Source organism: Leopardus geoffroyi, chromosome E1, assembly GCF_018350155.1.
Source record: "Leopardus geoffroyi isolate Oge1 chromosome E1, O.geoffroyi_Oge1_pat1.0, whole genome shotgun sequence".
In the NCBI taxonomy this organism is placed as follows: Eukaryota; Metazoa; Chordata; class Mammalia; order Carnivora; family Felidae; genus Leopardus; species Leopardus geoffroyi.
In genome coordinates this window covers 56,309,896-56,337,662 of record NC_059330.1, presented here as the reverse complement: position 1 = coordinate 56,337,662, position 27,767 = coordinate 56,309,896, and the positions used below count along the sequence as shown (strand labels likewise).

Below are 27,767 nucleotides of genomic sequence, written 5' to 3'. Positions count from 1 at the left end.
GCTGTGTTAGCATAGAGGCGCGGAGCTAGAAGGTCACCCTCCTCGGACGCAGACATTTTGGATCCTGGCAGAAGAGCTGGAAACGGCGGGGACCACTACCAAGTCAGGCCGCACCGCCCCGGAATGTGAGCGCAAAAGAGCTCCCGTGGGAGCGACAAAGGCAAGCGGCGGGGCGATCCGCGAGCCTTCTCAGGGCTGAACAAGCTTTCAAAGAGTTGCCCACCGCCCTGCCCTCATCTGAGATGGCGGCTCCGCGGGCGCTCTAGCCGGCGCCTCTCCAATTCCCAGAGGGGGCGGCGGCCTCGCCACTGGCTCTGAGGCGGCTGCAACGCCGGTCGCCACGAGCGTGGGTTCTGCCCCAGCCCTTGGTGGCCTCGCGTACGTGGACGTGGGGGGTCTCGGGCCTCTCCCCTTCCCCAGTCGGATCCCCGGCCTCGCGGCCGCCTCAGCCGCAGCCGCTCCGGGCGCCGCCCCGCGCCGGCCGGCTGTAACCGCGCCTCGGGCCGGACGATGCCCAAGAAGCTGCTGCTGCTGCCCCCGCTCTCGGCGTCCTCGACTCTCCGCGCCCCGCGAGCCAGCCCCGCCGCCCGCCCGGCCATGAACGCCGCCCGCACCGGCTACCGGGTCTTCTCGGCCAACTCCACGGCCGCCTGCACCGAGCTGGCCAAGCGCATAACCGAGTAAGGGGGCGGGGCGGGGCCCCTGGCCGGGGCGGGGGCGGGGGGGGGGGCGTCCCGAAGCCCCTTCCCCTCGGCGCCGCCCTGCACCCGGGCCGCGGAGCCGCGGGCCCGCCTGTTCCGGGCCGGACCGACCCTTGCGGGTGGCCATTCTGCACCCGAGACGCGATCGGCGGACTCTGACTTCTCCCCGCGCCGGCTGCGCGGCACCGCTCGCCCCACTCCCACTTCCCGGGCAGGGGCGAGGCTGCCGTCGCCCCGCAGGGAGGGCCGGGAGGGGGACCCTGGGTGCGGCCCCCTGCCCCACAGTGGGAGTTGACCGCGGAGCCGGGTCATCGCCACTCCCCGGTCTCCTCGGTGGGCCCGAGGCCCGCAGGTCCCCGGGCTATAAGACGCTGACCCGGCGATGGGGGGCGCTGCGCCCGGAAGGGGGGCTGCGCGGGGGCGGGGGGCGGCGGGAGGGCCTTGCAGGTGGCAGGCGCCGGGTGCACCAACCCTAGCCGGGGTGGCGGAGAGAGCAGCGAGGACAGGACAACTCCAGGGGAGCAGATTTGTCAGAGTTGCTGATAGAAATAAGTCTAACCGTGTTTTCTTAAGTCAGCTTTGGATTCGAGCAGTCATTTGAAGGGAGCTCTTTGCCCTTCCGTGTGTTTTTAACCCAAGGAAGCCTGTGATCTCAAGTGGCTTCTGGCGTCTGACAGCTCTGAGATGTCTTTCCCCAGTCTTGCCACTTACTAACCCTGTGGCACTGGGCAAGAGACTTGATTTTCCTGAATTCCATTGGTAAGATAGGGACGGCGCTGTTATCTCCCGGGCAGGAACATCGTGAGCAGGAACAAAATAATGTAGATAAAGCTTGTAGCTGAGCAGAGGCTCACAGTGACCCTCGGAATAATAACTCTTTTCTAGTTGGCTCTTGGAGAGTCCCAGAGCTCTAATGCAAAGGAAGAGCCTTAGGAACCCTTTCCGGATAAACTTGTTACAAACCTAAGGTATAAAAATGAAGAGCTTGCTTTTTAACGTTTAAAGTCATTTTTATATCTTGGAACAGTTTTACATTAGAGTTTCTCTGGATTTTTCAGAGTTGATGAATAATTGCAAGGATATAATTTTGGATTCTAGATGGAAATGTCGAAGGGAAACTTCAGTCCTATTTTCTCAGCAATGCCTATTTTCTTTTCAGTTGGGGGTTTTAAGTGAGATTAGAAGAGTAAATCCTTTTGCAATCTACTACCTAACCCCCGATAAATGTTGGCTTTTTGAGGCCAACTAAAATGCTAACTTTAAATATAAAGCTCATGTTTGTTTTGGGTCAAATTCCCCACAGTGACCTTGCTGAGAGAAAGCAGATGGAGGCGGGCACATTTAAAAGGTCAATGGTTTTGCTTTTTTCTTTTAATGATAGGTTCTTTGCCTTGTTCCAGAAATATTTAAAGATTTTAATTTTAATGTAATCACTACCCCCAATGTGGGTCTCAACCTCACGACCCCAATTGGGATCAAGAGTCCCATGCTCTTTGGACTGAGCCAGCCAGGCGCCCCCAGAAATGGTTTATTTTTATTTTTTTATTAAAAAAATTTTTTTTAATGGTTATATTTATTTTTGAGACAGAGAGAGACAGAACATGAGTGGGGGAGGGGCAGAGAGAGAGGAAGGCAGAATCCAAAGCAGGCTCCAGGCTCTGAGCTGTCAGCACAGAGCCCCACGAGGGGCTCGAACTCAACTACTCAACTACGAGAACTCAACTACGAGATCATGACCTGAGCCGAAGTCGGACGCTCAACCGACTGAGACACCCAGGCACCCCCAGAAATGTTTTAAATTACTGTAAATAATATTTGTAAATACTTCCTTTATCTGTTTCATATGTTGAGTTTCTGAGTAAGACTTTATTTGAGAAAAGGCTTTTACCACTGAGCAAAGTGTGAAGGTCCCTGACGTTAGGATATTTTATTTCCATGACTGCTTTTGGATCTGAACTTCCAAGCAGGGATTTTCAAACACTTTTGGTTATACACTTGAATCAGGAGAAAAGTTAGGTGTGCTGGATTCCCAGGGTGTGTGTAAGTTACATACGTGTTATAATTAGCCCCCTTCATCTAGCTTCAGTTTAACAACTTTTTGTTAGTCTTATTTCATTTACTTTACCTATCTCTCACTTTTTGGGGGGCTAGATTCTTCTTGTTTTTTTTTTTTTTTTTTTTTTAAACTAAGCTCTAGGGATGCCTGGGTGGCTCAGTCGGTTAAGCATCTGGCTCTCGATTTTGGCTCAGATAATAATCTCAGGGTTCATGAGTTCAAGCCCCACATCAGGCTCCATGCTGATGGTAGGGATCCTGCTTGGGATTCTCTCCCTCTCTGCCCCTCCCCTGCTCCTGCACACATGCTCTCTCTGTCTCAAAATAAAGAAACTTAAAAAAAAAAAAAAAAAAAAAAATGTGAACTAAGCTCTATACCCAATGTGGGACTTGAACTCATGACCCGGAGGTCAAGAGTTGCTTGCTGTACCGACTGAGCCAGCCAGGTACCCCCCAAGGATTTTTTTTTTTAATTACAGTAAAATGTACATAACTTAAAATGTACCATTTATTTAACCTTTTTTTGAAAATATTTTTAATGTTTATTCAGTTTTTGAGAGACAGATGGAGACAGAGTGTGAACAGGGGAGGGGCAGAGAACAAGGGAGACACAGAGTCCAAAGAAGGCTCCAGGCTCTGAGCTGTCAGCCCCAATGCGGGGCTCGAACCCACAAACCACGAGATCATGATGTGAGCTGAGGTCAGACGGTTAACCAGCTGAGCCACCCCAGCACCACACCATTTAACCATTTTAAGCGTACAACTCAGTACAACTCAGTAAATACATCTACAGTGTTGTGTGGCTGTCACCAGTATCCATTTCCAGAACTTTTTCATCATCCGGAACAGAAACTCCATACCCTTAAAACACTAACTCCCCGATCCCTTCCCTTCCAATCCCTGGTCATTTCTGTTCTCCTTTCTGTGTCTGAATTTGCCTCTCCTAAGTACCTCTTATAAATGCAATCATGCAATATTTGTCTTTTTGTGTCTGACTTCTTTTACTTAGAACCATTTTTTCAGGGTTCATCTATATTATAGCATGTATCAGAATTTCATTCCTTTTTAAGGCTGAATGATATCCTATTGTAGACTTGACTGGAATAATTCTATTTATTTATACTGTGCACAGTATTTGTTCGTTGTTTGCTTATCAAGAGAAAGTATTTCATACCCCAATATCCGTGTTTCATAGTTAGGAAACCCAGGTCAGTGACAAACTTCCATGGAACCCAACCCGAAGAAATTCTTTACATTCCAAAACCACTTTGCACCCCGAGAGGCACCAGCCTTCTTCACCTCAGAATCTCTCAGGGAATCGTAATTTCTGTAGAAATTTGCCTATGCCTTCTTTCTTGGTTCCGCCGCAGCAACCTGGAGAGAAGGCTGCAGCCCGCTAGGATAGAAGAATCCTCCACAGTCTAAACTCTCAGACACTGGGCCAGAAGGCCTCGCATCTGACGTTTCCTCAAAGCACCAGAAAGCCACAGCCTCCTCTACCCAGCGGCCTTCCTCGCTGTCCTGCGTGCGCGGCTGGAGTATTTCTAAACAGATTCCCCCCTCACATCATAGCATTTCACTCACTAAAGTGGTAATGCTACCCGATAACCAGGAAAACCTATGACGGGGCACCTGACTGGCTCAGTCAGTGGAGCGTGTAATTCTTGATCTTGGGGCTGTGAGTTCGAACCCCACAGAGGGTATAGAGATTACATAAAAATCTTTAAAAAAAAAAAAAAAAGCAAAACCTATGACATCATTAATTCCTTAATATCATTTAGTATCAAGCCCTTGTTCATAGTTCCCTCCCCTGTGTCAAAAATGGCGTTTTGTGCCTAGTTTATTCTAATCAGGATCCCAAGCAACATTCACACTGCATTTGGTTAATGGCACTGAAGTCTGTTCGCTTTTTGGCCATTGCATTTACCTGTGACTTGTGGTTTTGGAATCGGTGTCGGTAGCCACGCGTCTGTTTGGGAATGGTTTTCCAAGACTGTTATTCAGAAAACAATGAACTAGACATTAAACTTTGGCTGTGGATCCCCCCCCCCCCCCAGTAGAGCAGCGTGTTACAAAATGGTGAGCCCTTGAAGCTGCTTGTGGAACAGTGGAGGGTGTGTGGTTCTTAATGCATTAAACTTTCTGAACTTTTCTGGGTTTGGGGGAAAGAATGCTAGTCTAGTTATTTTAGCCTTTTTGTTAAATATACACATAGGAACTGAAGTTTTTTTTTAAAGAGCTTATTGCCTTTACCTCCCCTCCCCCCCCCCCTCCATAGGCGTCTTGGTGCGGAATTGGGGAAATCTGTGGTCTATCAAGAGACCAATGGAGGTAAGTGAAAATGATTTCTTAAACATCCTTTGTTCTCTAAACTGTTTAGTCAACTGATGTGGGTTTTTTTTTTTTTTTTTTTAATTTTTTTTTTCAACGTTTACTTATTTTTGGGACAGAGAGAGACAGAGCATGAACGGGGGAGGGGCAGAGAGAGAGGGAGACACAGAATCGGAAACAGGCTCCAGGCTCCGAGCCATCAGCCCAGAGCCTGACACGGGGCTCGAACTCACGGACCGCGAGATCGTGACCTGGCTGAAGTCGGACGCTTAACCGACTGCGCACCCAGGCGCCCCTAAGGGTTTTTTTTTTTTTAATGTTAATTTATTTTTGAGAGAGAGCAAGGGGGGGAAGAACAGAGGGAGAGAGAGAGAATTCCAAGCGGGCTTCATGCTTCAGTGCAGAGTCTGACATGGGGCTTGAACTCAGGAAACAGGAGATCATGACTTGAGCCAAAATCAATCGTTGGTCTTTTTTTTTTTTTTTTTTCCTTTTTTAGGAAGAAAGAGCACGTGTAAGTGGGGGAGGAGCAGAGAGAGGAAAACAGATTGCTAAGCAGGCCCCACACTGTCAGCACAGAGCCCGACGTGGGGCTTGAACTCACGAACCGTGAGATCATGACCTGTGTTGGACACTTAACTGAGCCACCCAGGAGCCCTTCAGCTGACATGTTTTTAAAAGGCTGATACTATTCCCGTGTAACATGAAAACATTTTTCTTTAAGATCATTCACTACTTGCCTCTAAATCTTTCTTTGTTCTCTTTCTTAAAGTCTCCTTCCCCTGTTTCCAGGATAACGTGACTGTCTTGTCATTTCACAGTGAAAAAAGGAGAGATGTAAAGAATATGTTTTCTCTCCTACATTGGGCTACGTTTGCTAAATGCCCTTTACCTCTGTGTCTCCTTATGTCATCAAATGGCATCTAGAGCAATCTGGTACCAGGTGGTAATGACTTTTTAAAAAAACCAGCTTTGACGTCCGACTTCGGCTCAGGTCATGATCTCACGCAGTTTGTGAGTTTGAGCCCCACGTCCGTCTGCACAGAGCCTGAAGCTTGCTTTGGATTCTGTCTCCTCTCTCTGCCCCTCCCCACTTGTGCAGTGTCTCTCTGCCTCTCAAAAATGAATAAATGTAAAAAAAAAAAAAATTAAAAAACAAACCAGGGGCGCCTGGGTGGCTCAGTCGGTTAAACGTCTGACTTCGGCTCAGGTCGTGATCTCACAGTTCAAGCCCCGCGTCGGGCTCTGTGCTGACAGCTCGGAGCCTGGAGCCTGCTTCGGATTCTGTGTCTCCCTCTCTCTCTGCTCTTCTCCACTCGTTCTCTGTCTCTCAAATGTGAATAAATTAAAAAAAATAGTTTGGAACTATTTTTGCAAAGTTGAAAGCTTAGGTTTATGATTCTTGCTTCCTTTTTTCTTTCTAAGGTAGAACTATCTGTGATGTAAGTAGCTTGAGGAGATAAATTACTAAGACCTAGTGATGTTCAGGCATCTAAAATAGGAAGGTATTTGAAAAAGGAAAGATGATTTAGTGGCCGGTTTAGTGGAAAACACACGTGCCCAAAATGTTGTAAGTTCCATGTGCGGTGTAATTAACCCCCAGATATCCTTCATCCCGCTTCCACACTTAGAAACTTGGTTTTTTTTAAGTTTATTAATTTATTTTGAGAGAGAGAGAGAACAAGTGGGGAAGGGGCAGAGAGAGAGGGAGAGACAGAATCCTAAGCAGGCTTCGCACTATCAGCGCAGAACCTGACGTGGGGCTCGAACTCATGAACTGTGATATCATGACCTGAGCTGAGATCAAGAGTCACTGCGCCCCTTTTTTTTAAAAGTCACTTTTTTTAAAAGTTTTATTTATTTAAGTCATCTCAACGCCCCACGTGGGGCTCAAACTCACGACCCTGAAGTCAAGCGTCGCGCGCTCGACTGCGCCAGCCAGGCGCCCCCGCACTTAGTAACTTTCTACTTGGTGACTTTAAAAACTTCATCTACCGTCAGGACAAGTCAGGAGATACTGGCATTCAAAAACCTAAAGCTGAAAGCAGATAGACGAGCTAGTCTGTTTAGCAGTGACAATTTTAATTTATGGTGATGGCATCTGGGGAGCTCCTGAGATGAAGCACCTGAGGACGAGAAGGTGGTTTAACCAACCCCACTATTCGCTCTCCGGGCCTTTTTATTTTGCTGTTGTTGTTGTTTTTAAGTAGGCTCCATGTTCAACATGGGGCTCGATCTCTCGACCCTGAGATCAAGAGCCGCGTGTTCTACCTACTGAGCCAGCTGGGCGCCCCATCTCTTGGTCTCTTTCTGTCACATTAGCCTGAAAAGTCTCCCAGCCTTTGGCGTTGTGTCGTCTCTCCTGGATCAGTCCTCGTCAACTTGGTCCAGGTCTTCCACTTGGGGACCTCAGGACAGGGCCCGAGGCCTCCGCGTTTGTGGGAAGAAGGCAGTTAACCTTTGACCTCTTTACTTTTCCCCAGGCCTCCAGTCTTTATTTCGGTGATGGGTTTGCTTTTTTGGACCCCAAGACTTTATGTGGATCTGTTTGTGTTACTTTTTTGCCTTTTAGCGTATTTTTGGGTTTTTTTCCCTTCAGCTTCACTATTTTTGTATGGATGCTTGTCATTCTGAGATCTCTCGCAGAATTATTTCGGTGCACTAGGTGAAGTGTTGATTTAGATTTCATCTTGACTCCGACCATGTGCTGCCCAATTAGTGTATCATGAAGTGCTTTCCCTAAACTATTGGACTTTTTTTTATTTTTCAGAAACAAGAGTTGAAATAAAAGAATCTGTTCGTGGCCAAGATATTTTCATTATACAAACAATACCCAGGTAAGATTAGCATTAGAGGTAAGATTTCCTCTAAAAATCTTAGCGATAGAATTCTGTTATCATAGAAGCAACAATTCCGTTTTCTTTTTTTTTCTTTAATGTTTATTTATTTTTGACAGAGAGAGACCGAGCATGAGCAGGGGAGGGGCAGAGAGGGGGTTGGAGACACAGAATCCGGAGCGGGCTGAGCCACCCAGGCACTCCGAAAAGCTTTTTGTTCTTCAATCCGATGCATGGCCCCTGCTGATGTGTACCTCACAAGACAGTTTTTGCACTTTTTTTTTTTTTTTTTTTTTGCATAGTGGCCCATTTCAAGCTGCTCTGCTGTAGATGGTATCTGTGTATGTCTCTGGAAAGTGCAGACCTTCCTGTCTTGGTTTATTGAGATTCCTGAGACTGTGGTCGTGGTAAGAATGGCACTTGGGGCGCCTGGGTGGCTCCGTCGGTTAAGCACCCAACTTCGGCTCAGGTCATGATCTCACAGCTTGATTCTGTGTCTTCCTCTCTCTCTCTCTCTCTCTCTCTCTGCTCCTCTCCCACGCAGGCTCTGTCTCTCTTTCAAAAATAAATAAACATTAAAAAAAAAAAGATGAGAACAGCACTGGAGGCCATCAGGGCGAGGCTCTTACGTGTATCTTCTTTAAGCCTTCACCCGAATCCCACATGGAAGCTACTTTTAGCCTCAGTGAAAATGTGACTTGTAATAAGAAATATATATTTGGGGGCGCCTCGCTGGCTCAGTTGGTAGAGCATGCGACTCTTGATCTCGGTTAGGGTTGTAAGTTCGAGCCCCTGGGTGTAGAGATCACTTAAAAATAAAATCTTAAAAAAAAAAAAAGATATATATATATATGTATGTGTGTGTGTGTGTGTGTGTGTAGATATATATATATTTGGTCTTCCTTTCCCAGTGCTGAGCTCCTAAAACCTAAAACCTGTGGAATTTCCTAAGCGATAAGAGCAATAAAGGTGTCTTTTGTTATTCATAGCAAGCCCCTTACAGCCACTCCTGAGCTGACCTTATTGAGATGGTTTTTGGGAAGCCTCTAGATAACCACTAGATGGGGGCCCCTGGGGAAGTCAGCAGAGGATAGAGGGTGGGAACTTCCAGCCCCTCCCTCCCCCACGGGGGTGAATCCGTCCTCAGAAGCCTGTGCCCGAGTGCCTGCAGCACATACCCTGCCTGGACATCTTGTGTTTCCGGTATTTCCATAGGAAGATTCCAAGAAATGGAATTGCTGGGTGTAAACATCCATGCCTCTGTAGTATTGGTAGATAAGGCGGCTCTGATAGATACTTTGATAGTAACTTTGCCCACTAGTCCTCCGGCAATTTTGGTTTTGTACTGGTTTCCTCCGGTCCTGGCACTCTTTTTGCCTCGTGCTTTTGTTCGATGCTGCACCTTAGAAATGAGGGGGAGGGGGCACCTGGGTGGTTCAGGCGGTTGACCTGACTTCGGCTCAGGTCATGATCTCACCATTTGTGGGTTCGAGCCCCGCATGGGGATTTGCAATGACAGCTCAGAGCCTGGAGCCTGTTTCAGATTCTTTGTCTCTCTCTCTGCCCCTCCCCCGCTCATTCTCTCTCTCTCTCTCTCTCTCTCTCTCTCTTCCCCTCTCCCTCTTTCAAAAATAAATATTAAAAAAAAATTTTTTTTTAAATGAGGGGAAGACCTGAGGGTCTTGTCTGGGGGCAAAATGCAGAGAGCAAGGGAGCTCTGTCACCTGCAAGGCTGCCCTCTGGTGTTGTGCTCGCCAGGGGAGACTAATGTCATCACCCCTGTTGGTGGTGCTGCTGACCAATAGCCCCGGAGGTGGGGCTCACCTTCCAAACCCCCCTCCAGAGCCCGCAGCATATTCCCTTTGCTCCAGTAATCACACGTTTTTTATTGTTGAGGGTGGATTCAATTTTTTGGAAATGGCAAAAAGCCTTTCTGAATGAAGTGATTATGTTGCATGATTTAAAAAAAAATTTTTTTTTTAATGTTTATTTTTGAGAGGGAGAGAGAGAGCGGGGAAGGGACAGAGAGAGAGGGAGACACAGAATCCGAAGCGGGCTCCAGGCTCTGAGCTGTCAGCACAGAGCCCGATGCGGGGCTCGAACCCACAAACCATGAGATCATGGCCTGAGCTGAAGTCAGACGCTTAACCCACTGAGCCACCCGGGCACCGCTATGTTGCGTGATTTAAATGTCTGATACTTGATGTGGAGAACAAAGGCGAGAGGAAAAAAAATTGAACTTCCTCACAACTTACAGCTCAGTGACAGGTATTTAGAGACACGCAGAGTGACCTTCCTCAGGGAGCTGAGCTGCCTCCACGTTAATACTTTGCTAGAGGCAAGAGGCAGTCTTAGCTTGACATTCGTCCAACCTCCAGGATCCTATAAAAAATCCCTTTGGAAACTTCCTTTATCTCTAACTGCCCCCTCCCAGCCCCAAGATATAGACTAGCAGTCATTCTCCAAGCATTTGGCCTACTGATAGACATCTGCAGGGTCTCATGACTGCGGTTGTACTGGAGGAAATGACCTCTTCCTCATAAGAGCTAGCCCCTCAAGGTCCTGGACACCTTGCTTCCATATTCCTTCGAGACTCAACGCTGTCCCTGACCCCCCTCCCAACTTGAAAGTGTATAATCAGCCACTCCTCGAACACAGGTCCTGTCCCCATGCTTTCGTAAAACAGCCCTTTTTTGCACTGAGGACGCCTCAAGAATTCTTTCTTGACCGTTTGCTCCCGAGCCCCAACATTTCACATCAGTACTCCAGGAGCTTCCAAATACACTGAGCGAGGGAAGGAAGTAAAATGGATGTGAAGATTACAGAGTGTTTTTTGAAGCACAATTTCCGTGTTTATGTTACAAGGCCTAGTGTGTTGACGTAATGTAAGAAGAGTCATTAAAAGAACGTTTACGGGGCGCCTGGGTGGCTCAGTTGGTTGGGTGTCTCACTCTTGGTTTCAGCTCAGGTCACGGTCTCACGGTTTCGTGAGTTCGAGCCCCGCGTTGGGCTCTGTGCTGACGGTGCAGAGCCTGCTTGGGATTCTCCCTGTGTCTCTCTGTCTCTGTCTCTCTCTCTTTGCCCCTCCCCTGCTCACCCTGCCTTTGTCTCTCTCTAAAAATAAATAAACTTTAAAAATTAAAAAAGAGAAGAACATTTATACCTTATTTGCTTCAGATGATTAAGTCGCGGGGTCGGAGGTGGGGTAAATCCCACCCCGTTACCATGTTGTCACTCCTTCCATCTATGGCGTCGGCCTGTCATTGCGGTCCTGCGCAGTTCGACCGGTGTATACAGACCATGTCTGCTTCCTCGTGTCTCATTTATCTTTGTTTGTCAAAACCGGCAGAGCAACAAGGGTCGAATTTAATATAGGATGTGATTATCTGAGGGGAAAGAAAAACGAGTCAGTTGGTAAACAATTAAGATTGTCCTACTTAGATACAAAGACCACGAAAACTCGCCAGGATGTACTTGGAACAGTCTTAGGGAACAGATAAACAAAGCAGAGGCTGCCAGCCAGCTTCTCTTCACCCTGCTAGCCCACAGATTAACTGCCTGCTGTCCGGTTTGTCTAGTGTCCCGCAGGGAATGGGGAGAGCCAGTGTGACAGAGGCTCCTTTGTTGCTTTCCTGACCGAACGGGTGGGGCATGGGAGGCTTTCCTTAGCTTCGGGCTGGAGGATGTTGAATCCCTTGGCATAGGTCAATAGGAAGAGGAAAAAGTAGAAAATGAAATCCCACGGCAGAAATTAGTAATTAGTGAAAGGGAAGTTTTGCTGAAATCCAGGCTCTTTGAAAATTGCTCATTTTGTTATGTTAACATCTTACTATCTGGGCGGGCCTTGAGGTGTGCTGCCCAAACCTCACTGCATCCTGTGGTTGTGTGTTATAAATGCTATTACAAAGCCAGCTAAAAGCCCAGCCACCTGGGCAGATACTCTTTCGGAATCTATTAACTTCAACTCTAACCGTATTGCTGACATTGAGGTCTGATGGAAGAAACCACAGCCGGCGGAACTTTTGCAACACCGCACAGTATCACGCCCCTGGAAGGTTGAGAAAGCTCTAATTGTATTTCCAACATTGTCAAGCAGTCTATATGCGGAGGAGGACTTTGGCTGTAGTAGATGTGATGGCTGGTGTTTAGTCTAGATGTGGACGCCTGAGTTATTTACACGCTGTCCTCCAGGTACTGTGTAACCTTCCAGCTTAACATTCAGAGCCCACGAGGCACCAGTTCAGGTGATCCAGTGGGGGAAGAGCAGCTCTCCCCTCTGTGGAATGAAGTCTAAAAGTCTGGGAGGGGAGGGGCACCTGGGTGGCTCAGTCGGTTAAGCGTCCGACTTCGGCTCAGGTCATGATCTCACGGTTCGAGAGTTCAGGCCCCGCGTCGGGCTCTGTGCTGACAGCTCGGAGCTTGGAGCCTGCTTCACATTCTGGGTCCCTCTCTCTCTGCCCCTTCCCTGCTCATGCTCTGTCTCTCTCTGTCTCAAAAATAAATAAACATTAAAAAAAAAATAAAAGTCTGGGAGGGGGAACGTGGAGTTAGACGTGCCCCCTCTTGGGACACGTGATTACCACGAGGGTGATCCAGTGTGGGCCTCTGGCATTTTCTTCCCCTGTGGTCAGCCCCATTTGCCATTTTAACTCCCCCACCTAACAGTGCCTGATTCCTGTTGCTCAATAAATATTTGTTGAATATGTGAATGAACTAACATTGACCAGGTCTAACGAATTCCGAAGTACCTTGAAAGTGTTTGGTAAATGTTTTGTCCTGATTATTGCCAAAAGATTGTGTGTCCTCTAACCTTGTGATGCCCGACTTGGGACAGTATTAGTTTGGGAGCATGAGAAGGAAGAATGTTCCAGTTTATTTCAGAGGAAGGAAATAACTGGAAAATACTGTAACCTGTCAGCAGTCCGGAAGGAAGGTCAGAGTTGTCTCAAAATTGAGCCCGGAGTCAATTATACCCACGCTCTGGGAGAAATGCTTGTGTGACCGAACCCTGAAATATTTACGAAAAATCCAAATTACAGAGGTGAGGTCGGAAGTTCTAGAAGTTGAATGTGGAAGTAAACGCTGTCGGAGCCCAAGGATGTCTCTGCAGCGTGTCACTCCCAGATGCACCGAGGAAGGATGCCCGCAGAGAGAGGGACACACGAATTCAGAGACTGAGAGGAATTGGGCCGACCACCCTTCAGGCTAGAAAGCAATCTCCATGATGAGTATCTTATTCAACGAAGTCGGTACCGTGTTGATGGCAGGCTTTCCGTTTTGCTGTAAATGAGGGCGTCGCTGCTGGGTATCAGACAGTTCAAGAACTGACCCCCAGAGGGCCGGCTGCGCACATGGATAGAAACTAGGACGTGGGAAATGATCCTCTTTCCCAGGAAGGCAAGGGAGATACACTCCTGACTCCAGAGAGAGGGTGTTTGACGATTCTTGAATAATCCAAGGACTATTGGAAGAACATCCTGAAGGATTTCAAGGCTCTCACCTCTTTTTTTTTTTTTTTTTTTTTCTTTTTTGTGAACAGGGGAGAGTAGTCTTACTGGGTTATGAGGGCAGAGTACCTCCCCCCAGCCATTGAACTCACTCTGCTAGCCCAGTGTGTTCCAAGCTACAGCTAAGGAGGCATCGCCAGGCCCCTCCCCAAGGGCAGAGTCTTCGGCCCAGTCTCCTGCCCAGTGGGCCCTGTCTCAGATTCTCTGGGAACTCGCCTCCACGAAACTCAGGGAGGACCCTGTCGGGGCCGCTTTTGGCTTCCAGTCTCAGACCTTCCCAGGTGACCTGGAGTGGAGTGACACAAGGGACTCAGCTCGGAGCTTCCCTCTGCCCTAAGGTTGTCACCTCGTGTGTGTGTGTGTGTGTGTGTGTGTGTGTGTGTGTGTGTGTGTTTGGCTGGTTTTGGGTTTTTTGGTTCTCCCCTATTTTAAGGGCAGAGCCCTTCTTGGGCGCCATCAGCCTTGGCGAAGAGTAGCAATCCACATTCATTAAAATTGAAAGTAGCCTTTCCTTTGAATATCTTTCAGATTCATACTTCTTTCTTTGTCTCTCTCTGAGTAACCTCTGTTGGGAATCTGTGTACTTGAGAAAAAAGGGATGAGATTTTTGAAAACTTAGTTCCAAGACCTCCCCATCCTCCACCCTACCCGTTACCCCTGGAAGAACAAACAGACCAAATCCTTCCTGGCGATGGCAGCTACATAGCAGGACAGTGGGCGCCCCCCTTGGCGTTCGCAGGACGCAGGGGCTGAGTCCCCTGCGGGATGGTGCCCGCGGGTGTTGCTTAACTCTGGCCACCAGCAGTTGACGTCTGCCTCACATGCCACCCCAGTGATCGCATCACTGACAGAAGAGCCGGGCGTAGGTGAGTGTGGGTAGCTGTGCTATGGATTTACCTAACCACAGATGACAACCACAGCTGCAAAGAGCTAACAGCCTTTCCCCTGTATTCACAAGGTGCCATCATAAGCTAGGTGACGATAAAAATGCCTGTGACGCCCATCTTGGCGGCCCGTGTGCCAGCGCTGATCTCTTTTAGGGGTTAGTAAATGAAACTCCACCCCCCCCCCCCAAATACAAACTTTACCTGTTTCAGAGATGTGAATACCGCCGTGATGGAGTTACTGATCATGGCTTATGCGCTGAAGACGGCCTGTGCCAGGAACATTATTGGAGTCATCCCCTACTTCCCCTACAGCAAGCAGAGCAAGATGAGGAAGAGGGGCTCCATCGTGTGCAAGCTCCTGGCGTCCATGCTGGCGAAAGCAGGTGAGTGTGGACGCGGACCTTGGGGTGCTCATTTAGGACTCTTCCTGCTTGAGAGTAGTCCCTCCCTCAGAGCTAATTCGGGACCGGTGTTAAGTGTTGCTCACTAATTACTTTCTTCTGTTCCCTTTTGATAGTTCTGGTTAGGGATATGTGAGCTTAGGTATAAATTCTCATCTTTTTCTTTTCTCTTTGTCTTACTTGAGTGCGACGTCGTCTCTTCTCTAATCTTGGGCTTTTCCGTCATCTGTCACTTCTTTTCATTTCATCTGACCATGAAAACTTTAGCTGTGATCTTGGCATCCGTAGGGGATCTTTTGAGCTCCAGGTCTAGGTTTTATGTATTTGCCTCGGTTAGCTAAATGCTGTTCATGTGCATAATATTAAAACCAGGTTTTTCTTTTGCTACTTCTCCAGTTTATATAATGCTCTTTTTTTCCCCCCTCCCTGATTGTCTCTCTGTCTAGCAGCTCGTTCTTAATTGCTTTCATTCTGTGTTTTTGTAGTGGTAACATGCTTTCCGGCCTATGAATCAAATGTAAAAACACTTTCTAGTTACTGGGATTTTTGCCTGGCGTGTTTACTTAAAAACTCTAATATATATTTGAGTCCTGAGAAAAAACATTTGAATTCCATTCTCTAAAAATGTGTAATGTTTTGGGGAGGAACAAGAAATACTGCCCTAGAAGTTTTGCAGTGACCTTTGGCCATTTGTAATGTTTTTATACGTGTACCTTTTTTCGATCAGCACTGTTGACTATAAGAGTGTATCTTGTTTTTCTAGAATACTTCTTGACCCATTCTTATGTGACATTTAGAACTTGTTGCAAACTTCAGTGTCTTATCTTTGTGTTATATGAGTTTTTCTTCTAATAGGTATGTTACTTTGGATTTGTTTTCTTACTCCTTCTGCTTCAGCCACAGGCCTTTTAACATTTCTTCCTAGACTCTTTAGTCAAGGCCTTACTATTTTTTTTTTTTTACACCCATTACTTCTTTAGTATTTATTAATCCCATATTCATATCTTTGCTTCTGTCTGGTTTTTCTTCATTTTCGGGACCAAGCTAGTTATGATAGTAAAGGAGAGCACTTTTTCTCTGCTTTAGCGCTCTTTGTCTACGTGGAAGGCATAGGCTCTTTCACATGAGGCTTGACCCATTGTTTAGTCCATTCAATTTTGGTAAGGTCGCAAATAAAGTCTCTGTAGCTTACGGTGTTTTTTCGCAATCCGTTCCCTGCTTTCAGCTTTCGGTTAGGGAACAGGAGTGGGCGTCTAGTTTGTGGCCACTGTAGCCAGTAACTTGTAGGGGTGAACTTTGTAATTGTTTGTTTTAAAATTTCAGGTTTAACTCACATTATCACTATGGATCTTCATCAAAAGGAAATACAAGGCTTTTTCAGCTTTCCTGTGGACAACCTTAGAGCCTCACCTTTCCTGCTTCAGTATATCCAGGAAGAAGTGAGGAGCACGAGCAAACACCCCATTTTCCTCAAAAGAGACCCTATGTAGTTTTTCTCTGGTATCAGATTTCAATATGGAAGGGCACATCGAATGATCTTTCCCTTAAGTCTTCATGCCTCAGGCAGCCGGATAGGGTCAGCATAGAGGCAAGGAGGGTCATATTTTGTAAAGCCATTAAAAATAGATTTCCTTCTAAGTATATTTAGCAATTTACCTATGTTTTCTTAAATGAAGGTGTTAAGAATTAATTATTTATCTTCTTGATGTAGCAGTACTTTGGCAATGATGTTCATTGATAAGTGTTAAAAGAATTTTAAACGTGTAAATGAAATCCTAGCGTATCCGATTGCTAGTATGGGTCACTGTTAGGAGAGGAAAGAGTGTCATGCCAGCATCCAGGTGTTATTTTTGATAACTTTCCAGTATTTTCTTATTTTTCCCCCAAATCTAGATCCCAAATTACAGGAATGCAGTCATTGTAGCGAAGTCTCCTGATGCGGCCAAAAGGTAAAGAAGCTAGACGTTTGTAAAAATTCCTTTTGGGTGCTTCTGAGTCCGAATGAGCTGTTTTGGAATCTAGGGTCTGTCATAATGTGTCCCGGAAAGGCTCGTTGGCTTGAGTGCACGCCCCCCACCCCCCTTCCCATTATTGTCTTGTCCCTGCCACAGCTTTGTCTCTAGTCTCCCAACAATACAGATCAGTCTCTGAATTACTCCGTTTTCCTGGGGGAGAAAAGGAAGTTCTTCCTTTCAGGTTCTCAGGAAAAGGAAAACAAAGGGATGTGAGCATTTTTCAGGCAGTGGGGTTTTTTTGTTTTTGTTTTTTTTTAATGTTTTATTTATTTTTGAGAGAGAAAGAGAGAGTGCGAGGAGGGGAGGGGCAGAGAGAGAGAGGAGACAGAGAGAATCCAAAGCAGGCTCTAGGCTCTGAGCTGTCAGCACAGAGCCTGATGCGGGGCTCGAACCCATGAACCGTGAGATCATGACCTGAGCCGAAGTCATACGCTTATCTGACTGAGCCACCCAAGCGCCCCTAGGAGTGTTACAATATTGGACAAAGGGTAGAACCAAAATAATCCAGAATCAGATGCTGGCCCACATGTCAACTCCTGGGCCTCTTGAGGCACTTAACGTTCTGGTCTAGGCCTCAGTAAGGCCTCTGATTTGTAGAAATAATTCCTTTGTGTGTCCCTAAAAGCCTGAGTGATGTTTTCGTTTTATGATAAATAGAGTCATGAGATAGTGACACTTGGGTTTTCTTCCCGTGAATTTTGCTGCTTCCCTCTTTCTCTTAGGGCGCAGTCATACGCGGAGAGACTCCGTCTGGGGTTGGCTGTAATCCACGGAGAAGCCCAGTGTACAGAGTTGGACATGGATGACGGTCGTCATTCTCCCCCGATGGTCAAAAATGCCACCGTCCACCCGGGCCTGGAGTTGCCGCGTAAGATTAGCTCTGTGTTTTTATTTCACTTGTAAATGGAAGAAAGTTTGGAGTAGTGTGACTGGCTAGGAGTTAATACGTGTATGGATGTATGCTATCTTGGTATTTCCAGTAATTGAATGGTATTGCATTGATTTCCCGTTTGGTAAAAGGAGATTGTGTTACATTCACAGACCATGTGAGGACAATGGAACTAATCTGGGTGGCACTTAGCATTCAGAGAGTGTGGAATAATTTTAGCTTTAATGAAAATGCTGTATGTGTAATGGTGTGAAACCTTACGCTTCTATACTTTGGTCAGGTCGACAGTAGCAACCACTGATCATGCACTAGTCTTTGGCGATCCAGGTAACTTTTAGCACTTATTTTAGTAATATAGCCCTTCGACCTGATACTTGACTAACTTGCTATTAATTAGTCCAACAGTGTGGAGGCTATTTCTTTCCATGGATTTTGAGTGGTAATGACCTGCATCCTATACTATAATATATAATATACTTTTTAGAGGGAGAAGACTCTTTCTTTTTTTTAAGTTTACTTATTTATTTTGAGACACAGAGAGAGAAAGAGCGCAGAGAAGGAGCAGAGAAAGAGAGAGGGAGAGCGAATCCCGAGCAGGCTCCGTGCTGACAGCGCGGAGCCTGACGCGGGGCTCCTACCCGCAAATGGTGAGCTCATGATCTGAGCTGAAATCAAGAGTCGAATGCTCAACTATCTGATCCACCCAGGCACCCCAAAGATTATTTCTTTTTCAAATCTGCATCTATTTGCCATGCCTCAGAAACATACAGAGGTTAATAGAGTGGGAAAATACCAGAATGGTTATACCCCAGGTTACTTAAACTCCTGTCAAAGGTGTAAAGGTGATTTTTTTCCCCTATCGAATTTCCATTGCTTTGTTTTCAACTTTGGAGGTTTCTGTATAAGACAAACAAGCAATATACTCTGTCAATTTAAATTCTTGGTACTGTAGCATTTTACTTGATTTGAAGGTTTCATAATTAAAGTTCTTGACTAGGCAATACATTGATAATACTTCAAAATTCAAAAAGTATAAAATTCTTTCCAGTAAAAAAAACTTTCCTACCCCACTCCCCTATCTTCCTCCTAGATTTTTCTCTTTCCTCCCCAGCTGCTCTGACCTGCAGATAGTTGGCTTCTTATATCCGTTTAGAGACTATATGTATGTCATGTTCTCTCATTTTCACATAGTGGTAGTATATCACATTGCTCCGTCCCTTCCCTATCAGTCTATACAGATCTCTCGGTCTTTGATAGTTTCGTGGTGCCCTGTTTCCTGGATATACCATAATTTATTGAATCAGTCCCCTGTTGTCGAACATGTAGAGTTTTCCCAGGCTTTGGTTATGAAAAACAAAGCACCGGTGATAATAAACATCTTTTGCGCTCTTATTATGTGTCAAGAGATATTCGAAGCCCGTTAGTAGATCTCCAGATGTGGTCTTCACACGACCTTGTGAAAGCGCTTGTGTTATCCCTTAGTCTGCCAGTGAGGACACGGAGACCCGGCCCGGAGCTGGTGGAGCCAGGGTTTGGAGTGAAGCAGCGGGATCCAGGATCCATATTTCAGCTTTTTATTTTGAACAAACTGCAGTCTTAGAGAAAAGTTGAAGGAATAATACAGAATTCCTCTGTACTCTTGACTCAGAGCCCCAGAATTAACATTTACGTACATACTCTTTTTTTCCGAAGCATATGAGAGGGACTTACGGACACAGTGCCCCTGTATTCCTAAATGCATCAGTACCTATTTCATAAAAACAGATACTCTCTTAGGTAACCACTGTGCAGTTATCAGGCTCAGGAAACTGACATTGTTACAATACTATTACCTAATCTGCAGACCTTACTCATAGTTTACCAGTTGTCCCACCAGGATCCTTTAGAGCAAAGGGAAATCATTTCTTTCTGGCCCAGAACCCAATATAAGATCATGCATCGGACTCAGTTGACGTTTCTCTTTAGTCTTCTTTAATCTGCAATGGCTCCTCTGTTCTTGGTCTCTTATGACCTTGACGCTTTTGAAGAGTACAGGCCAGTTCTATAGAATATCCCTTCACTGGGGCTTGTGTATTTCTTCACATTAGGTTGAATCAGTTACTATGACTGTTGTCAAATGGTGATGTTTCCAACTCCCCTTCTGCCCCGTTCGTTCCTTCACTTATATCGGGATGGATTCATGGAATCTTACTTTGTTCAGCATGTTCTCTAATCCATCGCTACTATTTATTGTAATGCTCAAATTGTCTTAGACTTGGCCAAAGAGGACGCCTTCGAGCCACCTCCCGCGTTCTTTTGACGCGCCTGTATCATTTTTTGATACTTCTGTACTGTCTGGTAGGACTAGACGTTACATGTTTATCGTGTACTCTCTTAGCCCTGGAATCAACCGTCCTAACAAGGAGCCCCGATTCCTTTAGTGGAAAGTGGTATTTACTAGCCAAGATTTGGGTCACATTACTACCTGTGACTAACCTTGACTTCTGTTCTTTCTTGAGTGACCGAATGTACTTACAGGATGGAGACTGGCAAACAAAATGCTGGGTCAAAGGTTATTTTGATAGATGTTGCCAAATTATCGTAGTATTTTCTATGCTGGTGTAAAGCAGCGTGTTCCTTCATCCACAGGCAGGTGTGTTCACGTGACCACTTTTTATAGTTGCCGTGGGATCATTTTCGATTTCTTCTTACAGATTTAGCCAAGGGGATGCTTTAAAAAAAAAAAAAAAATGCTAGTTTTGTATGTGTGATTGTGCCTTCCAAATTAAATATGCTTTATATTTATATGTCCGTTATGCTTCTGGTACGTCTTAAGGGCTTACTTAATGGTAATGAGGATGAAGATGCTGGACTGCTAGGACCAGAGTCTTCGCCGTTTTTAGGCAGACGAACTATTCTATCTTTCCGGACCCCGTTCTTTCAGACCAGCGGTAGTTCTCACCCAGAGCGGTTCCGCCGCTCCCATGATATTTCACAGGGTCCGGAGGCCTTTCCGGTTGTCTCGACCGGGAAGGAGGGCGGGTACCACCGGCGTCTTGTTGAGTAGATGCCTGAGAAGCTGCTAAACATCCTTGCGGTGCAACATGAGAGTTACCTAGCCCAGAATGCCAGGAGCGCCGAGCCTGAGGAACCGTGTTGTAGAGTCATTTATTAAAAGTGAAGTCTTAGAGGGGCGCCTGGGCGGCTCAGTCAGTTAAGCGGCCGACTTCGGCTCAGGTCACGATCTCACGGTTCGTGGGTTCGAGTCCCGGGTCGGGCTCTGTGCTGACGGCTCGGAGCCTGGAGCCTGCTTCGGATTCTGTGTCTTCCTCTCACGCTCCGCCCCTCCCCTGCTCACTCTGTTTCTCTCTCTCTCTCTCTCTCAAAAATAAACTTTAAAAAACAAGTGAAGTCGTATAAATTTTTCTGTTTTATAAGGTAGAGTTGAATCCGTCCTGATGGCAAGGGCATCTAATGAACTTGAAAGGATTGTAGGCCAGTGGTTCTGCGAAAGACGGCTCTGTGTTTGCCACATTGGTGAAAATTAAAGAGTTTGGATCACAAAAAGGAGAGAAAGTCACCTTTTCTGGCTTGGTTTTCCTGGGTTGTTAATTTTACAAGTGAAGATGTGGTTTTCACCACTAAAGTGAAAACAGACATGAGCCTCAATTAAATGTAAGTTTTGACTTGTTTGCATGTGGACAGAGTCATGAGCTTGAAAATAACCTCAGTTCTGGTTCTACTGGAGACCTTTATTTCTTATATCTCTTTTTACTGTCAGTCTGTTGATAAAGTTTGACCTTCCATTGAACTAAAAATAGAACAAGATCAAACTGCATAAGGAATGAGTAATTCCTCTTGGTTCTTTCTTGCTCTATATTTCAAGAGAGGAAGTTTTGGTTAATTGACTCTGGGGAAAGAGCAAAAGAGTATGTAAAATTTAAGGATGGTTATAAATGTGGCTTGCAAAATGCTAATTTTAAAAGCAAAAGATAATTTCCTACTTTCTTCATATTGAGGTCATTTGATAAATTGACATTTTCACTGCAGTGAGTTGATACAGTTTTAATAGTGATTTCTGGCCACAAGTGATGGTGCACAATTCATTTTATTCTTTAAAAAAAATTTTAATACTTAAAAAAAAATGTTTATTTACTTAGAGAGAGACAGAGAGAGAGAGAGACAGCATGAGCCAGGGAGGGACAGAGACAGAAAGAGAATCCCAAGTAGGCTCCATGCTGTCAGCGCAGAGCCCGACGCGGGGTCCGATCCCACGAACCGTGAGATCCTGACCTGGGCCTAAATCGAGAGTTGGACTTAACCGAACTACCCAGGTACCCCACAGTTCATCTTATCCTTAAACAGATTAGGTTTTGTTGGAGAAAATGAGGCAAGAGAACAGAATCTTAAACGGTAGTTTTAGCATCTTTTACCCTTAAACTTCAGTACATACAGAAAATGTCTGAAAATTTTTACTGAAAATTTTGAATTTTCAGTGTTTTATTTTTGGGGCAAGCTGTTAGGAAATTTGGGTTTGTGAGGTGCTGTTCATTTCCCTTGACTCTGTACTAAAGTCTCTGTTTTTTGGTAGCGACCATATTGTATTTCAGTTTTATCCGGATCTCAAACCCAGTTAAGAGCAGGGAATGAGCCTACCAGGAGGGATGCTTGCTTTTCAAAAGAAAAAAAAGCCTTTTAAGCCTCCATCCTATAGCCATGCCTGGTTTTCATTCCAAACGGATAGAAGTTTTTGGGGAGAAGCAGAATTACAGAAAAGTAAACAGGAGTACTGTGACATGTTTTCTGCATCAAACTTGAGCTGAGTTTTTATTGGCCTTGGGTGAGGGACACTGGCTTGCAATTCTTTTTTCACAGAGGAAAATGGTCAAGAACAGGGACCACATCTCTCTAAGAAGTGGGTAGGCCAACACAACCACCTACTCACGTGGTCTAATTTAAAGACAGAGCTTAGGGAAGCCTTTCCCAATGTCGGTGGCTTATTTTCTCCCTCTTTTAGGTGCTATGTATATGCAGAGCCTTTTTAGCTGCCCGGATTCAAAAAAATTGCCCTTGTTTCTGGGATGGGAAATCAGGAAATGTTGGTTGAAATTGGCCAGTAAAATAGTGCCCGATTTCAGCTTGGCCGATTGCTGGTAGGTAGAGAGGCACGCCTGTTCTTTGAGGGTCGCCGTACCTGTAGAGAGGAATCCATTAAAATGGACTGTTTGCTGATAATTACTAACCTATAGGACTACCTTGAGTTTTATTCTTGTGTCCCTCTCCCCCTCCTGGTTTAATATTTCAGAATAACGAAAAGCTTCAAAAAGTAGACTACGTAGCCTGTTCTTCTGAAATTTGTTTTTTCTTTCTTCTGTTTGCTCACTTTCTTTTGAGGGTGAATTCTTGTTTCCCTTTTCTACCCCATAGTTAGGTTTGTATACTGATGGGCCTTCCCACGTGTAAATTGTCCAGTGAGATAAGAAGCCTCTCCTTTAAGGACCAGTCAAATCAGGAAGAGATGATGGAGTCATGGTTATTGTCCTCAAGTTCCTAATTTTCAGGAAACTGATGATGTCAATAGGCCAGTTATCTGATAATAATCTGATAATAAGGTTACATTGTCCAAATAAAGTCACTTTGGAAGACAGTGAAGCAAAGCTGGCTCAGCTGGCACCTTTACCAGTTTCGTTTTCTACAGAGTGGGATTGAGTTTACATTTCTGTATCAGTCTCAGCTAGAGTCAGATATTTCTGGCTTGCGTGGTATCACAGCGTGGCTTCTCCTGTCGATAAGATCTTCCTCGCTCTTTCGCTCTGTCCTTAGACCTGTGCTGTCTGAAGACTTCTTAGTGGCTGTTAGTGACGTGTAGCTCTTAAGCTCTTGAAACATGGCCGGTGCTATTTATGGACACTGCACACCAAATATCAAAGACTTAGTATAAAAAAAAAAAGCAAAACATCCCTTATTTATTTATTTATTTATTGCATATCTGTTACATACTGAAATGATAATATCTTGGATGTACTGGGTAAAATAAAATCTATTAATTTTACTTTTCTTTTCTTTTTTTTTTTTTAAAGATTTTATTTTAGGGGCACCTGGGTGGCTCAGCGGGTTGAACGTCTGACTCTTGATTTCAGCTCAGGTCACGATCTCACGGCTCAGTAGTTTGAGCCCCACCTCGGGCTCTGTGCTGTCAGTGCAGAACCTGCTTCAGATCCTGTCTCCCTCCGTCTCTGCCCCTCCCCTGCTTGTGCTCGCTCTCTGTCTCAATAATAAATAAACTTTAAAAGAATAAATTTTAAAAAATAAACATTTAAAAAAACGTAGTCAACAGTAATCTTAAAAAAAAAGATTTTATTGTTTTTTAAAGACTTTATTTAAAGTTTATTTATTTTGAGAGCAAAAGAAAGCACAAGTCAGGGAGAGGCAAAGAGAGAGAATCCCAAGCAGGCTCTGCATTGTCAGCACAAAGTTGGACACTTGGATGTGGGGCTTGGATCCATGAACTGTGAGATCATGACCTCCGAGGTCAGACACTTAACCTGGCTGAGCCACCCAGGCGCCCCTGAAGATTTTAAGTAATCTCTATAGGGTGCCTGGGTGGCTCAGACGGTTAGGCGTCCACCTTCGGCTCAGGTCATGATCTCACAGTCTGTGGGTTCAAGTCCCGTGTCAGGCTCTGTGCTGACAGCTCAGAGCCTGGAACCTGCTTCGGATTCAGTGTCTCCCTCTCTCTCTGCCCCTCCCCACCCCCTTTCTCACACACACACACACACACACACACACACACACACACACACATTTAAAAAAAAAAAAAAAGGATTTTAAGTAATCTCTATACCCAACAAGGGGCTCGAACCCACAACCTTGAGTCTTGTGTTCCACCAACTGAGCCAGCCAGGCACCCCTCTTTTTACATAAAATTTTACATAAAATTACATATGGCTCACCTGTTTCTACTGGACAGCACTGCTCTAGACAGTCTGTTTCAGAGACCCTAGGTTCATTTAGGAGAATTTCCTCTTTTTTTTTTAAATAATGGGTTTTTTTCCACCACTTCCAGGGAATGAGGTTGCGATTATATGTATTTAGTGACACGTGACTAACTTGTGATTTGTTTTGTTTTGCTAGTGATGATGGCCAAAGAGAAGCCACCGATAACTGTAGTCGGAGATGTTGGCGGGCGCATCGCAATCATAGTGGTATGGTCGTGGTCATGTGTCGTCCTTCGTGTGCAGGGAGGACACTGCTGCCTCTTAGTAGGTTGTCCACTCTGGGAGTATGTTTCCAGTGAGGATGACAGAGTTATTAAATGGATTCGTCTGTCCTTCCTCATCCACACTCCCTTAGGACAAGTAGAAATGTTTATCTAGTTGAACAGGGATTATTACAACCTACAGATGTAAAAAGAACACAGGAACTCCCTTAAGAGAATTCAGCGCCATGAATAACCTTTGTCTTCAGGGGTCTGGGACTCAGCTTTCAGCTTTAGGGCCAGGAGATGAACTAAAGATGAGCTCTTCCATTTTTACGAATGAGAACAAGTTCCTTGTTCTTTGTACGTTAGCACGACCGAAGGGGTGCCTGGGTGGCTCAGTCAGTTAAGCGTTAGCGCGACCGATTTGCTCCCAGCTCCAAATGCCGTTGCTGGGCCTGATTACAATGGCTCACTTTATTTCTGTGTTCTGGCATTTCACTTTTTCTTGAAAAAAAAAAAAAAAAAGAAAGAAAACAAGTAAGTGGGACACAGAAATGCGCCTTGGCAGTCCCGACGTCTAGCTGTACGTGTCACATGTGACTCTGAGTACTGACAGCCACACGAAGCACCGTCCACACGCTTCTGTTGCCACTGCGGGATGTTCAGTCTGGGGCCCAGGCGGACAGACAGCTCTGATCTCCAGTTGGAGATCCTCTGAAACCGAGCGCAGAGAAGAGCAGAGAGGCGTGTGTCCAGAGAGACAGAGGGTGGCTCCTTACTGCTAAGTCTGCTCTCTTCTCAGGATGACATCATCGATGATGTGGAAAGTTTCGTCGCTGCTGCGGAGATCCTGAAAGAGAGAGGCGCTTACAAGATCTATGTCATGGCCACTCACGGCATCCTGTCTGCAGAGGCCCCCCGCCTGATCGAGGAGTCCTCCATTGACGAGGTGCGTCTGCTCTTAAGGGGCTTCTTGGCACACTGAGCCTGCGTCCAAACTGGCTTCTCTCTTTTCTGTGAATAGTAAGGTGGCTCCATCAGTACTGCCGAGCTGCTCCCTGGAGGGCCTGTGAGGTAGTGGCCTTGCCGGCCGGCCGTTTGTTGGGCCAGACGTGTAGTTGGGAACATGTGTCTGTTGTCCTAGGGCTTTGCTTTATGTACTTCATGTAGATTGTATTGTGGTGTAATTTGGTGCTCTGGTGGCATTTCTCTGAAGCCTCGAATTCTTCCCTGACCACAGGAAGGTTCAGCAAGGCGCCGGGCCCTGTCATTCCTGCGTAAGCAGACCGCGACATTCACAATCTTCTGTTCTGGACTCTGCCACCTTTTTCTTGTGTAATGTCGGTTGAGTTTGCTTTGTAAAAACTATACTCGGTGGAATGAGGTCTTGTAGTTTGGAGCTCGGGGAGGCGGCTGGCTCCACTTTTCTGCGTGACCACGTGGGGGCGCGCACATCAGTAACAGTGTTTATCTCCCCCGTTGCCGCAATGATTAGGTGGTGGTGACGAATACCGTCCCTCACGAGGTGCAGAAGCTGCAGTGTCCCAAGATCAAGACCGTGGATATCAGTCTGATCCTTTCTGAAGCGATTCGGAGAATCCACAACGGAGAATCCATGGCCTACCTTTTCCGCAACATCACTGTGGATGACTAGCTACCGCGGTCGCCTGGACTGCGGGGCTCCTGCGGAGAACGTGGGGAAAGCGGTGCCGTCGACCTCCATCCCCGTGTTTCCTTCCAGGGGAGGACTGCAAACAGCCTGGAGCCATGTAGTCTGTCTTGCCAAGTTCGGGAGGTAGGAGGCGTTGAGCTGGTCACGGGGAGGACAGAGCTCATGGATAAGTGGCCTTAACGTCTCCCATCCTCATCCTGTTCCTTAAACACAAGTTACGCTTTCCTGAAAAGAAGCTCCGAATCTTACCGAAATGGAAAAGGAGTTAAAGGCAGGTAAGGTCTTAACTCCGTAACTGGCGGTTGGCACCGCGGGGAGCTGCGTGTGTCGGTGTGGAGCTTGGTTAGGGGAGCCGAGCGCCCGGCACGGTTTTCCATTCTAGTTGTCCTCTCCCCGTCCGACCTCACAGAAGCCTTGCGTAGAAAACCCTCTTTTTCTGTGAGAGGCTGCTGGGCCTCCGGCCGCTGAACAACGAAGCGTGTGTGGCGCGACCCCTGGCAAGGAGGTCCGATTAGAGAGTAGCATCCCGTCTCTGGATACCTGCGTTGCTCTTCAACTGCAAATAAAAGTATTTGTGCTCTTGCTGGTCTGTTCACTGCCTCGCAGAGCCGCCCACTCTCCTGCCTTCACGCTGACTGACTTCTGTCCAGGCTGTGCAGGAGACAGCGGCTACGAAATAAAAGGTGTTCCAGGTCCACGGCTGGTCTCGAGCCCTAGACGTGAGTCTCCGCCTGCAGGTTCCATCCCCTTCCTAAGCAACGGAATCCAATCCTTGTCGGAACCGTAGATTTAAAAATCTAAGTTAAAAAAAAAAAAAAAAATAGAACTCACCATGCTTTTTCGTGGGTGATAGGTGACACATGCATTGCATTACCTAGGGCTGCACTGGACCTTTCTACCCAGCATTTAAACTTACCTGGCCACAGGGCGCCTGGGTGGCTCAGGCGGTTAAGCGTCCGACTCGATTTTGGCTCAGGTCACGATCTCCTGGTTTGTGAGATTGAGCTCCGCGTTGGGCTCTGCGCTGACAACACAGAGTCTGCTTGGGATTCTCTCTCTCTCTCTGTCCTTCCCCTGTGCGTGCATTCTCTCTCTCTCTCTCTCTCTCTCTCTCTCTCAAAATAAACATTTAAAAAAATAATAAAATTACAATTCTAGTTATAGCACACATGTCAGGTAGACCTTTTAAACCTTCTGTCTAATCCAGGGCAGGACTGAATGTAGCAGGAAGGGGCAGCGTCTTTTGGGCAGCGAGCTGGAATTGCTTGTTGGTTCTGTTCCTATGAGACAGT

The 27,767-nt window shown here is 46.2% G+C and overlaps 1 protein-coding gene across 2 annotated transcripts; it reads left to right on the top strand.

Annotated features, from left to right (window-relative positions):
• Window positions 1-27,057, top strand: PRPSAP1 (phosphoribosyl pyrophosphate synthetase associated protein 1). Of its 2 annotated transcripts, XM_045489702.1 has the most exons (10): window positions 1-680; window positions 5,035-5,087; window positions 7,858-7,924; window positions 14,529-14,701; window positions 16,043-16,158; window positions 16,613-16,668; window positions 17,457-17,602; window positions 24,737-24,807; window positions 25,606-25,752; window positions 26,299-27,057. In XM_045489702.1, exons 1-10 carry the CDS (start codon window positions 511-513, stop codon window positions 26,455-26,457), a joined length of 1,158 nt encoding a protein of 385 aa, XP_045345658.1. In that variant the 5' UTR covers window positions 1-510; the 3' UTR covers window positions 26,458-27,057. The 2 variants fall into 2 exon arrangements, with proteins under 2 accessions (XP_045345658.1, XP_045345659.1); XM_045489703.1 differs by lacking the exons at window positions 1-680; window positions 5,035-5,087; window positions 7,858-7,924 and adding an exon at window positions 13,905-14,297.
• The last annotated feature ends 710 nt before the right edge of the window (window positions 27,058-27,767 follow it).